General features: G+C 39.7%; 1 protein-coding gene across 6 annotated transcripts in view; it reads left to right on the plus strand.

Moving 5' to 3' along the window:
* The window catches only part of RALGAPA2 (Ral GTPase activating protein catalytic subunit alpha 2), a 323,368-nt gene that overhangs the window by 164,782 nt on the left and 145,018 nt on the right, over positions 1-13,568 (plus strand). For all 6 annotated transcript variants that reach the window (XM_046679548.1, XM_046679547.1, XM_046679546.1 and 3 more), the window contains one exon: positions 13,243-13,371. In XM_046679548.1, the coding sequence (XP_046535504.1) occupies positions 13,243-13,371 (129 nt within the window). The remainder of the gene's footprint in view (positions 1-13,242; positions 13,372-13,568) is intronic.

The raw sequence follows: 13,568 nt of genomic DNA on the forward strand, positions 1-13,568 counted from the left end.
TACTTATTTGTTTATTTATTATAGATTTCTGGTTTGTGATTACCATGAGGTTCCTCTATAATATTCTACGTATATAGCAACCTATATTGAGTTCATAGTCTCTCTAGCTTGACCTCTTTCTAAAAACTTTACTTTTTCACTCCCCTCCTCCCACATTTTATGTTTTTGAAATCATATCTAATCTCTTGTTTTGTGTGTCTATCTATTACCCTCTTATCATTGAAATAGGTAATTTTAGTACTTTTGTGTTTTAACCTTCATATTATCTTCATAGGTGGGTGATCTGCTACCTTCACTATATTTCTACCTTTACCAGTGATTTTATTGCCTGTTGTGTTTTTTTTTTTTTTTGATAATTTACTTATCCCTATTTGTGGTCATCTCTTTCCCACTTAAAGAAGTCCCTTCAGCATTTCTTGTAGAACTGATTTCTTGGTGATACGCTCCTTTAATTTTTGCTTGTCTGGGAAGCTCTTTGTCTCTGCTTCCATTCTGAATGATAACCTTGCTGGATAGAGTATTCTTGGCTGTAGGTTTTTTCCTTTAAGCACTTTAAATATGTCATGCCATTCTCGTCTAGCCTGTTGGGTTTCAGCTGAGAAGCCTGCTGATAGCCTTATGGGCTTTCCTTTGTGTCACTTATTGTCTTTCTCTTGCCACTTTTAGGATTCTCTCTTTATCTTTAATTTTGGACATTTTAATTATAATGTGTCTTGGTGTTGGCCTATTTGGGCTTATCTTGTTTGGAGCTCTCTGTGCTTCCTGTACTTGGATGTCTGTTTCCTTCCTTATGTTAGGAAAGTTTTAAGATATTATTTCTTCACATAGGTTTTCTGCCCCTTTGTCTCTCTCTTCTCTTTCTTGGACACCTATAAAATGAATGTTAGTGTGCTTGATATTGTCCCAGAGTTCCCTTAGACTGTTCTCATTCTTTTTTCTTTTTTCTGTTCAGCTTGGGTGATTTCCTCTAGCTTGCTGATCTGTTCTTCTGTATCATCTACTCTGCTATTGGGTCCCTCTAGTGAATTTTTCCTTTCAAGTATTGTATTCTTCATTTCTGATTGGTTCTTTTTTATATTTTCCAATTCTTTGTTGACATTCTCACTGTGTTCATCCAGTCTTCTCCCAATATCAGTGAGCATCCTTGTGAGTTTTTGTTTGAACTCTTTGTCATGTAGATTTCTTATTTCTGTTTCATTTAGTTCTTTTTCTGGGGTTTTGTCCTGTTCCCTTGCTTGGAATGTATTCCTATGTCTCCTCATTATGCCTCTTTCTCTGTGCTTATATCTGTGTATTAGGTGGGTTAGCTGTGTCTCCTGATCTTGGACAAGTGGCCTTATGTAAGAGATGCCTTTTGAGGCCCAGCAGTGTGCTTCTGTCTTATCATCAGTCCAGATGATCCAGAAGTGACCCCTGTTTGGGCTACTTGTGTCCTTCTACTGTGGCAGGGTTGCTCTTACTACAGGTACCCAGGGAGTCTAGTCTTTCCCTCCCTGGCCAGCTATTTGTAAATGTGGTTTGGGGAGCCTCAGCACCATTGGCTGCAAGGTCTAGTCTCACACTCCTGTTGCAGTTTTCCTGTTAATTGGGTAGGTATCCAATGTAGCTGGTTGCTATGCTCAGGGGCTTATATTTTCTGTAGGCCTCAGGCCTGCAAGGCTGTTGTCAGTTCTCTTAGGAGCACAGCTAAGTGGGGCTGGCCCTAGGCATGGGAACACCCAATTGTTTCAGGCTTTGGAAGGTGGGTCTGATCCTTTTTATGGCTATTTTTGAAGCACAGGTCTTCTGCCCCACCCCCCACAGGGCCACACACAACATTAATGCAGTCCTGGTCTGTGCACACTTCCCAACCTCCTGGAGTGTACCCCATTGCAGGGACCCCCACCTCTCCACCAATGCCCCCCACAGTTCACCTGGTCCTCACACAGGCCATGCCCCTCAGAGGCAGACACATTTGCCTGCCTGTAGAAGATCAGGGCACCCAGTGCATGCAGGACGACAAGTAGCCTGAGTGCTTGCTGTTGGGTGGGGCCAGTCCCTAGGGTGGGCTGCCTGTCCTGGCTGAACTGGATTAAATCTGGACTCTAGTGGGAGTGGCAGACCCCTGGGCTAACAGGCCAGGGGAACAACTTCAATGCCGTCTGCCAGGGTTTATGGCAGCATGGCTGTATTAGGTGACAGCAATGGCCACCACCAATGTCTCAGTCTTCAGAGAGGTCTCACTGCTCACTGATATGCACCCAGTGCCTACCAGGTGAGTCTCTTCACCAAAGGACTGTCAGCTTTCTGTCTGATGATTTTAGGTTGCTCTCTGAGACAGGTGAGTTTGTCCATGGGCCCTTTAAGACCCAGGCTTTTTTTGGCTTTTGTCTGATAGCTTTTCTAGGGGTGTCCCCGCTGCAGTTAATAGCTGGCAAAGCCGGGTAGTAGGACCCTCGTCTCAGTTGTGCTGACTCTGAAGGATGCTTATAGCGGTAACGGGACCCCAGCTCAGAACCTCACTCCTCTAGGGAGGGCTGTGTACCTTAGGGTGGCTCCCACCTGGCTGGCTGTGAAGCTTCACAGCTGGAGAAGGTGGCTTTTTTTCTCTCCAGAAGGAATTTCTGCCTCTTCTGCCTCAGTCAGGACTGTCCCTTGTTGTGGGGGTTCTTTTTATCCAGTTTTCAGTTTTCTTTCCAGGGTAATTTTTCCAAAAATAGTTGTAACCTGTTTGTGTTTGTGGGAGGAGGTGAGTTCAGAGTCTGCCTATGCTGCAATCTTGATGAGATCTCCCAGGAAACGGTTTTAATTGCATCGGATGCTAGTCTTTAACAGCGTCAGAAGCCCTCAGTCTTAACAGAGCTGAGGCTACCAGTAAGGGACCATAGAAGCCACAAATGGTATGTGTTCTCTGGTGTTCATTTTGAGGGAAAATAAAAGTCCTGATTTCTTGTTGGAATCCTGGGAAATGTCTTGGTGTTTTCCCATAGAAGCCTTCAAACTACCACCCTCCCACAGCTGTGCCTGCACAAACGCACAGACACAGACACAGACGTTCTGTGCAGCAGTTTCCTAAGAAGAATACTTTGGTGGGAGGCTCAGGGATTTTTTTGAAGATAGCATTTATGACCTAGTTCCTGCATGTAATAATATTTCTGTGAGAGTAAGAGTTATATGTTATTTTGGAAGCTCGTTCTTAAGCCATGGCAGTCATTTATTGACTTCACTTGAAAGTGTAGCTTTAAAAAGTATTATTTGCATTTTCAAGTGAACATTAGGCAAAGTGAATGAGATGAAAGAATAATTTACACTTCAGAGATAAGTAACATCCTCAGGATGGTGCTTTGCTCTATATATGAGGCCGTTATTCACAAATGTCAAATGGTGCTCCATTGACCCTGAGTTAACGTTTCTCTTTCTATAAGAAGAGGAGCACATCTGGGTTTCTGTCCAAACCTTATGGCAATTTCTGGCCTTGATTGATCTCCTACTTTGTGTCTATAAAATGAAAATATTGAATGATGATCTCTTAGATCTTCTCTAAGTTTTCGTAGTTCCAAAGAACCAAATTAAATACCCTCGTTACCCACATTCATTAGAGGTGTGTTTTTCCTTCTAAGTTTCTATACTTCATTCTAAGGTAACACAAGTGTGCAGTCGGATCCTGATCTGAGTTCCAGCACGAGTGAGAGTGAGATGATTATTCTGTTTTGCATCACTGATGTTGATTAAACATTCACTGCGCCTTGCAGCCACTGTGTTAGGCAGCACCTGAGTATGTTAAACCTATGGTTTTATCCAAGAATTTCTTTTCAATATTCTAAGAAGAATGTATTTCTAACTGATGCATTCCTGAGACAGGACGAACAATAATCCTGGGGACGGTATGGCTGCCTGTCTCTTTAGTACCTATGTTAATTATATGTGTGCATATTTTACTCATTGCAGTAATTCCTATCTTAGTGATATTGCTTGCATGATTGATTATGCACTGTAAGCACATTTATAACCATTCTGTTATCTGTGATGGCAGTGACTTTCTGCTTTTGCTTCTGCTCCAGAGCAGTGTAAAAGCAGTAGAGGGGTCGGGTGGAGGAGAGAGTGGAAAGACTTGATTCAGTTTAGCTCTTCTGAAACCGGCAGCTAGTTGCCTCAGGAAAAACAGATTTTAGTATCCTCCTATCCTACCCTATCTACCCCGCGCCCCAGCCCCTTGTAAATTCTTAGGACGTACAAATGCCTTTCTGTGTAGTCTTGTGTCTCTCAGCTTTGGCCATCAGGTTTGGTCCTCTTTCAGAGTGCTCTGCAAGCACTTTACACACACCTGAGTCTGATTCAGCCTCAACACTCCCACTGTCATCACTTACCAGTAGTAACTAGTTGAAGCCCTCATTTGCCAGATCTCATTGCGAGTGGTTAATAACTGCTCTAGAGCATCTGCATCAACCTCATTAAACCAGCCTGCTGTACAAACTGTAATGTTGTGGATTTGAGGCTTATCAGGGTCACGACTAAGACAGTCATTATATAGGCTGTGGTGTCTTCACTGATTGGTGCAGCTGGTTAAGTCACTTCTCTCTAGGACCCTCCAACAGTTTCCCTTGTCTTATGAAATCATAAATGTGGCAGAACTTCCTGATAGCTTTGCCATCTCCCTGTCAGTCTCCCAAGTGAGCTGTGAAATATCTATTATAGGAAGCATACATGAAAGCAGCCCCTTGTGATCTGTGGGCTGCAAGCAGCGTGTTGTATTGGTCTGAGTAAAGGGACTTTATGTTTTGTTTACATTGCTGTGGACTTCGGGCTGAGGGGATGAGCCAGTTCATGTGATGGAGGGTAAGTTCTTTCTTCATAGTACCCTGAGCATCCTCAATAGAAAGCACTAATTCGCTGATCTCCAAAAATATTTTGAGAAAATGTTGCTCTGGGTTTGGATGCCACATCATAGGCTCTGGCTTTCTTACCACCAAAGAAACAACAGGCATTTCCATTTTAAACTTCCACATTCTCCTGAAGATCAGGAACAAGATGTGGATGTCCGTTCTCACTGCTTCTAATCAGTGGTGTACTGGAGATTCTAGCCAGGGCAGTTAGGTAAGAAAATGACAGAAAATGCATCCAGACTGGAATGAAAAAAGGAAAGCCATCTATATTCACAGATGACATAGTATTGTATAGAGAAAACCCTAAGGAACACACACCACACACAAAAAACCCTATTAGAACAAATAAATGAATTCAGCAAAGTTGCAGGATACAAGGTCTATATACAAAAATCAACTGTATTTTCATATGCCACAATGTACAATTTGAAAATGAAATTGGGAAAACAGTTCCATTTACAGTAGCATCAGAAAGAGCAAAATATTTAGGAATAAATATAACCAAGGAAGTATAAGATGTGTACACTGAAAACCACAAAACATTTCTGTAAGAAATTAAAGAAGACTTAAATAAGAAAATATCCCATATTCCATCGATTGGAATACTTAGTACTGTTAAGATGGCAATACTCCCCAAGCTGATCCACAAATTCAGCACAATCCCTATGAAAATTCCAGTTGTCTTTTTCACAGAAATGGAAAAGCTAATCCTAAAGTTCACATGCCAATTGCAAGGGACCTCAAGTAGCCAAAACAATCTTGAAAAAGAAGAGCAAAGTCAGAGGACTTCCAGTTTCCTATTTCAAAACTTACTACAAAGGTACAGTAATCAAAACAGCATGGTACTGGTAAAAGACTTGACATAGAGATTAATGGGATAGAATTGAGAGTCCAGAAATAAACCCATACGTCTGTGGTTAACTGATTTTCAACAAGGGTGCTGGGACAATTCAGTGGGGAAGAAGTAGTCTCTGCAACAAGTGGTGCTGGGACAACTGGATATCCACATGCAAAAGGATGAAGTTGGATTCCTACCTCACACTGTATACAAGAATTGAGTCAAAATGGATCATAGACCTAAATGTCCGAGCTAAAATAATAAAACTCATAGGAGTAAATTGTTGTGACCTTGGATTTTGCAGTGGATTCTTAAAAATGACACCAAAGCACAAGCAACAAAATAAAAAAATGGACAAATTTTACTTAATTAAAATTAAAATCTTTTATGCATCAAAGGACACTATCAAGTGTATGAAAAGATAACCCACAAGATAGTAGAAAATATTTGCAAATCATCTATCTGGTAAAGTCTAGTGCCCAGAATATATAGAGAAGTTTCACAACTTAACAACAAAAAGACAAACAGCCCAATTTAAAAATGGGTGAAGGACTTAGACATTTCTCCAAATAAGATATAATAATGGCCAATAAACACATGAAAAGATGCTCAGCGTCCTTAGTCACCAGGGAACTACAAATCAAAGCCACAGAGAAATACCACTTCATACTCAGTAGGATGACTATAATAATACTTTAAAAAAACAGAAAACGTTGAAGAAGAAAGAGACATTGGAACCTTCGTATGTTACTGGTGAGAATCTAAAATGGTAAGGCCACTCTGGAAAGCAGTTTCGCCATTCTCAAAAGTTAAACATAGAATTACCTTATGAACCAGCAATTCCACTCCTAGGTATATACCCAAAAGAATTGTCAACGGGTATTCAAATGAAAACTTGTACACAGATTTCCGTAGTGATAGCATTTACAGTTGCCAAAAGGTAGAAACAACCTAAATGTCCATCAAATGATGAAAGGATAAATAAAAATGTGGTATATCAATACAAAGGAATATTATTTGGTCATAAAAAGGAATAACGTATTGCTACATGCTGCATTGCTACATGCTGCAACAGGGATGAACCTTGAAAACATGCTAAGTGAAAGAAGCCAGATTAAAAAAACTCCACATATTGTATGACTCCATATTCTGAAATGCCCAATATATGTATATTCATAGAGACAGAAAGTAGATTAGTGGTTGCCTGGGGAAGGGGAATGGAGAATGACTGCTAACTGGCAGAGAATTCCATTGAGGGATAATGAAAATGTTCTCAGATTATGGTGCTAGTGCACAATTCTGTGAATATACTAAAAGCTACTGAGTTGTACACTTTAAAGGGTGAATTTTATTATGTGTAAATTATATCTCAGTAAAGCTGTTACAAACAACAAAAAGAAAAAGAAACAGTTAAGACAACCTGGTGACATATCAACTCTAGCACAAAGTAAAATTCATTTAGTGTTTCTTAAAATCAATCAATCCATCTCTACTTTTCCTGAAGCAGTCAGACAGTCTTCATCAGTTTAAAGGCCAGCAGAGTTTTTCCTCACAGATGAGGGATTAATTGTAAAGCAATCGTAAGAAATATTCATCACTCTTCTTTAGGGCTTGAAGCTTGGAGCGACTTTGCTGCCATCTCCCCCCTTGTTCTGTCACTCTTGAATCCTGATCCTGCGGATAGTCGAAGCAGCTCCTGTGACCATTAGAAGTTTGTTTTACGTTTCTCACTCCCTTTCTCCTTTGCACACTGCTGTCAAGGAAACTCAGTGTCTTCTCGATGGCATTTTTTGCAGTGATAAGTACTAGGTGGTTTTATTTTTCAAGCCACAGAACCCAGTTACTCTGTCTTGTCATATTTCTCCTGGTCTTGGTAACATAGTTACAGCCACAGAAGTCACATTTGTCCAGCACTTAGAAAAATCTCACCTTTTTCTCCAAACAGATTATACCATACTTGGCCATTTTAACAGACAATGTATAGCACATACCACATATTCCTTGGCTCAGATCTTGACAGTAATTTTTAGCTTTGTCCTGCAATGTTTTTATTTCCAGTGACTTTCTGGAAGTGCAATGCTGGTGACATGATCTGCTGTGCTTCCTCTTAAAGGCCATAATCATAAAGCCTTTATTTTTATCAACAAACATCCTACCTGAACCAATGTAGAGCATGAAGAGGCCAGGTAGCAGCTTGTGGTATGTAAAGGATGTCTTTGTGCACCGGGATAAAGGAGCAAAGACCCACTAGCGGAAACGAGAGGACCAGGCCTTGGGACTTTGAGGGCTCTTCAGATCTGTTCTTCTGGTAACTGAAACTTTTTTGTCACTCAGCATTTCTGCACTTTGTCAATAAGGTGATAATTGATACAAATCTGCCCTCAATCAAGGTAGTACAGGATTGTGGCTGTCTTTTTAATTGCTAAAGAAAGCTTAAATTATATCCCGTTTTGGTGTTAAAGGTGTCCCGTTGCATTCAAGTTTTTTGATAATCAGTAATTCCACTTGAGTGTGGAATGAGTTGTACCTTTTGATTAACTAGCTTAATGGGACAGCCAGATCTGAATGCTCCCCATTTTACCAAATAAAAGAGTATCTTACAGGATTTTCTGATAAAAGACAGGTATCTTCTTTGAAAAATAGTGATGGAGTCATTAATGGTGTAGTGTTTTAGTTTTCTTAAAGTAAAAAGAGGAGTTCAATGATTTTGCATAGACAGGTTTTGTTTCTTTACAATTCTATTTGGCCTCCTGGAAGGTCTGAATGACTTTAGGTGGAATAACCGGATCTGTTTGCTCCTGAGGAGCAGGCGTGAGTCTGCTAAGGAAAGGCAGGAGACAGATGGCCGGCTATTGTGTTACAACCATCATCTGCTGGGCCGTGAGCAAATATTAAGTGAATAATATATACGTAATTGGCGTGAAAGTACAGTTGCAACATTTCTAATTCCGTTTGGAGGATGGCTACTTCTTGAACATTTGTATTTCAAAGAATAGTATATTAAAATGTTTTTGTTTACAGGGTTAATCCATTTTAAACAGCTTTAGAGTGAGCATTTTCCCCCATTTTTGACACCACTGTGCAATATTTTGAATTGAAATGGCCTGTAATGGCCCTTTTTTTATTTTCCATAACAACACGAGCTCTAAATTATAGCTGTGCAATTATGTAAACAATGGAAATGCTTCCAGAATGAATCCTTCCTTTTAAATTTTCATTTTGTGTAATTGTTGGAAGGTTTGGAGCCATAATAAACAAAATTATTTTACACATTTATCGTTCTAAAGGTCAATTATAAGAGAACTAAAGAAACAACACTATGCAAAATGAATAAACCAATTTCTATTGCCATCACCATATGTTTTTCTTATCACTTATGGTTTTTCCAGTTGCTGTGTACATAGCATTCAATTAAAGCGATTCATTTACCAGCCTGAATGCGGTTCATGTTTATAGAACTGTGCTTTGGAGGAGAGGAGACAACACGCCTCTGTTTGAATTACCTGATTTTTGTAAGATCAGTGAGAAGAGACAGATGTTCCCACTAGTTACTTTCTCATAAACCTGAATCTTCTGATAAGCTGCAAATTTGCAATTATCATCTCACAATCTAGTTTTCACACTCAATGTGTAGCATGTGTGTGGACTTTTAACCAAAATAAAGAGGAAAAATACTAGTTTGGTGGTCTGTTCACTATATTACAACATTTTGCAGAATGAATTTTATTTCCTTTGAACAAAAGCCTGTGAAAGAGTTTTGTCTGTGCTTCATGCTGGTCAGTTTTCAAGAATAAACTTAATTATTATTTTAGAGCCCGTTTTTCGTTGAGCTTATTGTTTAGCTTATTGTTTTTAGACTGTTTAGAGTGTGGAAAAGAAAGTAATTTTTGCTACCACACTCACTTATTTGGGGTAAATTCTAGAACTCTTTAGAGGAATGAGACCTAGAAAATGCAAAAAGATCATTTTCCTGTTTTTATTTCATTATTTACCTTATAAATTATACGCACTTTGACTAATCTCTGTAATTCTTTGCTAAGGATGTTATTTGAGAGCATTAATTTCTAGAGTTTTTTAACTTCTAGGGTAATGTAATATGAGAGGCTTATTGTGCCACCTTTGAAATGTCTTAAAATGCTGTTTCTGTAGAGCAGCAAAATAATAGTTCACTGAATTCTAAGTATACCTACAAAATAAATTCTAGAAAGTAAAATTCTTCAGAATCCTCCCTTTTTTGAAAAAAATTTTTTTACTTGTCACTCTGATTATTTCCGTATGGCTCTTTTAAGTTTACTAAGGCAAGTGTTCACATCTACTATCCGCTAGATACAACTTTGTAAGAGGGAATTACCCCAGTTTATGGAGGTGGAATGTGGAGCTCTAGGCATGACGTGATCTGCCGCAATCACACACTCTAGGCCTTGGAACCAGGCCTTGTGGTCCCAGTTTTAGAGTTCTATTCACCACACCAGAGTTTGAGTATAGGGATGTCTCCTGGTGGTCACAATGGAGGCAGCACTGAATGGCATCTAATCACACGGTGGGAACGATGACCCTTTCTCATCTCTGCCAGTCCTCGTGACCCTCAGCAGGTGGGCTGGAGCAGGTATAGAACTTCTGTCACACCATCCTGAGGATGCAAACTGCCGTTTTTAACAAGGAGAGCCTCCATCAGACAGTGATATTTAGCAAAAATTCAGTAGGCTTGGTTTACCATTATTGTATTGATTTAAGGGTTTTCTATTTATGACACAGGTTACGTGTTTTCCAGAATAATCTTATTTAAGTTCAAAAAAGTGAGTTGCTTTGAAGACCAAATAATGTTCACTTTGGATGTGGATATGACAAAAAGTATGAGAGTTGTACATGAATAATTGATGTTTGAGAAGCGCCATCTTGGCCTGTCTATATAGAAAATCCTGGGACTGTGAAGAAAATTTCAGAGTCTCAAGATTTTTATTTTTCCAGAGATTCCAGTTATAGCTGTGATCTTAATGTATCGAGGAGAAAGTGGAAGAAGGATTCTACTAGAAAAGCGTGGAGGACTTTGTAGATGTCCTTCTATTGGGAATATGCAACTGCTCTCTTTGGAGCACCATGCAGTTATTCCTAATTTTAAAATGTTATCAGAAAGATATAATCTTTGGGTTGTTCCTTTTCAGTGTGGATGAGCAAAATAAGCAGGCATATGGCCATAATTTGGCTGACTGGGCATATATTTCCCTCTTTAACCCCCACATTAACCCTACCCCAGTGCTGTCTTTAACTGGCGACAACGGAACAGGCCCCGTTATCCTCGGGGCTCTGTCTTACGTGGGTGGCAGGGTAGGGTAGGCTAGCCATCTGTTATTTTGCCCTCTCTTTCCAATCTTCTTACCCATAGAAACAGGTTCCGTTGAAGTGACTGGCTGAGATCCAGGGGGTGGGGAGCTGTGTGACTTTATCTCGGCTACAACTACACGCATTTCTGCTATCTTTAGCATCAGTGGCAACTTAGTAATTTTTTGTGAATGCTCCATTTACAGATCGTTGCCTTTACACACATATGAATCTTAGGAAGCAAAATGAATTTTGTTTACAAATTCCAGCTTTAGCTTCTTAAAGTATTTAGTGTATAATTCTATAAACTTATCACAGGAAAACATTTTTAAATTAAAACTCTAAATTCCAGTGGTGAAAATGGCTTATTTGATTTACGTATGTGCTAAAGATTTTAAAAATCTACAGAGTTCAAGGCTTAGTTCCTCATCTCAACAGATGGAATTAACACAAACATAACCAAGTTAACATCATGGTTGTTTGCGTTATTAATCTTCAAATGCATGGCATTCTGCTACCTTGCTAGCCAGGTTTGCCCAAATCCTTTCATTGCAGCATATGTCAACAGAAATGCACTTCCATCTGCTGCCGGATAGCTTGGTGCCTGATATTCCGAGACAAGGCCCAGCACAATGCGTACCTCTGTGAGTAATTACAGGTGTGTGGTGAGGAGCCCAGGGCATTAATCAGAGGCTTAATTATGAAAAAGGTGGATCTTTTGTTCCACTCTTGGAGCATGAGTTTACCACACACTTTCTAAACTGCAGCATCCATCTGCTCACCCCCTCAGAGTGTTTGCCTTGGCTGATATGGACCCTAAAGTGTATCAAAGGACGTGATTAAAGCAGGTTTAAACATTAACTTGGAAGAAGCATGGTTAGGGTTTTCTTTACTTTTTTCCTTCCTTCCTTTTATCTGTCTGTCTATTTATGTGTCATTTATTTTTGCTATAGGAAAAAATCTGCTGAAATTCTAACTTCAAATTAGTACTTGCTAAACTATTTACCATGTATGAGCTCTAGCAGAGTAAGCATTGTACAGTCATTTTAAGGTTATAAACAATACGACTTGTGGAAACTAAATGAGGAAAAAAATAAGTCTTTACTTAGAAAAAATGTTTTGTGAACACACAAAATTTTTCTTTTAGGATTAAAAGTTGTTAAGTGAGGTTACTTTTATTATGATCTTAACACGTTAGAATTCAGCGTGTTGCTACTACTTTGCTCTAATTTAATGAAATTAAATTGGGATTATTTTAAAGGATTTTCCAAATAGCCACACTGAAATCTGAGAAAAGAAACCAGATTTCTTTTTGCATTTTGCTTCTTCCTTATATTTTGAGACTAACTATATGTTGTGTAACCACAAGTCACATACTAACGTACCTCAGTATGTTTGATTAATGTGCGTGGCCTAGAACTGCATAAAAGAAATTTGTGGTTTTCTTAATAATCCCCCTTGCACACACACTAACACAGATGGCTTCAGAGATGTGGCCTGGCCATGGATGGCATGAACACTGTCCAGTAGTGGAGCTCTGGTCTGCCACAAGCTGGAATGAGTTTACTGCCTCAGAACAAAGCCGGTGGGCAGGGGCCAGCCAGCCACTCACCAGTAAGAAGCCATTACAGACACAGGAACACCAGGTGTCTGAGCAGTTGACGATCTTCATGCTGTACCTTGTGCAAACGGTGACGGCTACACTTTATACTTGCACCTCATGATCACACTCAGAGCCACACCAACTGCCTGACCTTGGAGTATGAGCAGTCACCTTACCGTGGCACTCCATACATTCCCGTTGTTTAATACAGGGAATCACCCAAAAAGTGAAAGTCCTCATCTGTTTGTCTACTTTAAGTTTTTTTAATGTAACAGTATGCTTTAACTTTTGAAAATTGAAAGTTATAGATGTTTAGAGGTTTTATTTATATATCTACCTCAATTCTTGTAGCTTGTCCAAGAGGCTCACCTTTAGGTGGAAGATGGAAGAAGTGTCTAGTCCCAGTGCCATGATTTGGATTTTGGACAAGTTGTCTTATAGTTTAGTGTCGCCGTTATCTACCCTGTAAAATGGGTACATTAGTACCCCTTTCACTGAAAACTTTCTGTCCTCTGTGTTGTCTTAGACTATCATACAGTAGTCATATGTATAGGCAAACTGACTACTTTGGAATTTTGGTCCTGAAAATTACACTTGTGTTTTCTTATCTTCCCTTTTAGGATATCTTAAATACCATTGTAAGGCACTGTCCACCCCGCTTTTTCTCCCTGGGTTTGCCTGGCTTCTCAATGCTGGTGGGGGACTTCATCACGGCCGCTGCCAGGGTCCTCAGTACAGACATGCTGGCGGTGAGTATGACAATGCTCAACATCCAAACTCCCAGGAGGCTTCACAGGCACTAACAAGGTTCAGATTTCTCCACTCTTAACAGGTGTTGACTCATTAGTGCAATGTGAAACTGGGCTCTCGGGTAGATGCCCTGGCAGCTGATGTGTGAAATTGTAGGATAAGATGACACACTCGTATTGGAAAGGCGTTTCATCAA

This window comes from Equus quagga, chromosome 12, assembly GCF_021613505.1.
Source record: "Equus quagga isolate Etosha38 chromosome 12, UCLA_HA_Equagga_1.0, whole genome shotgun sequence".
In the NCBI taxonomy this organism is placed as follows: Eukaryota; Metazoa; Chordata; class Mammalia; order Perissodactyla; family Equidae; genus Equus; species Equus quagga.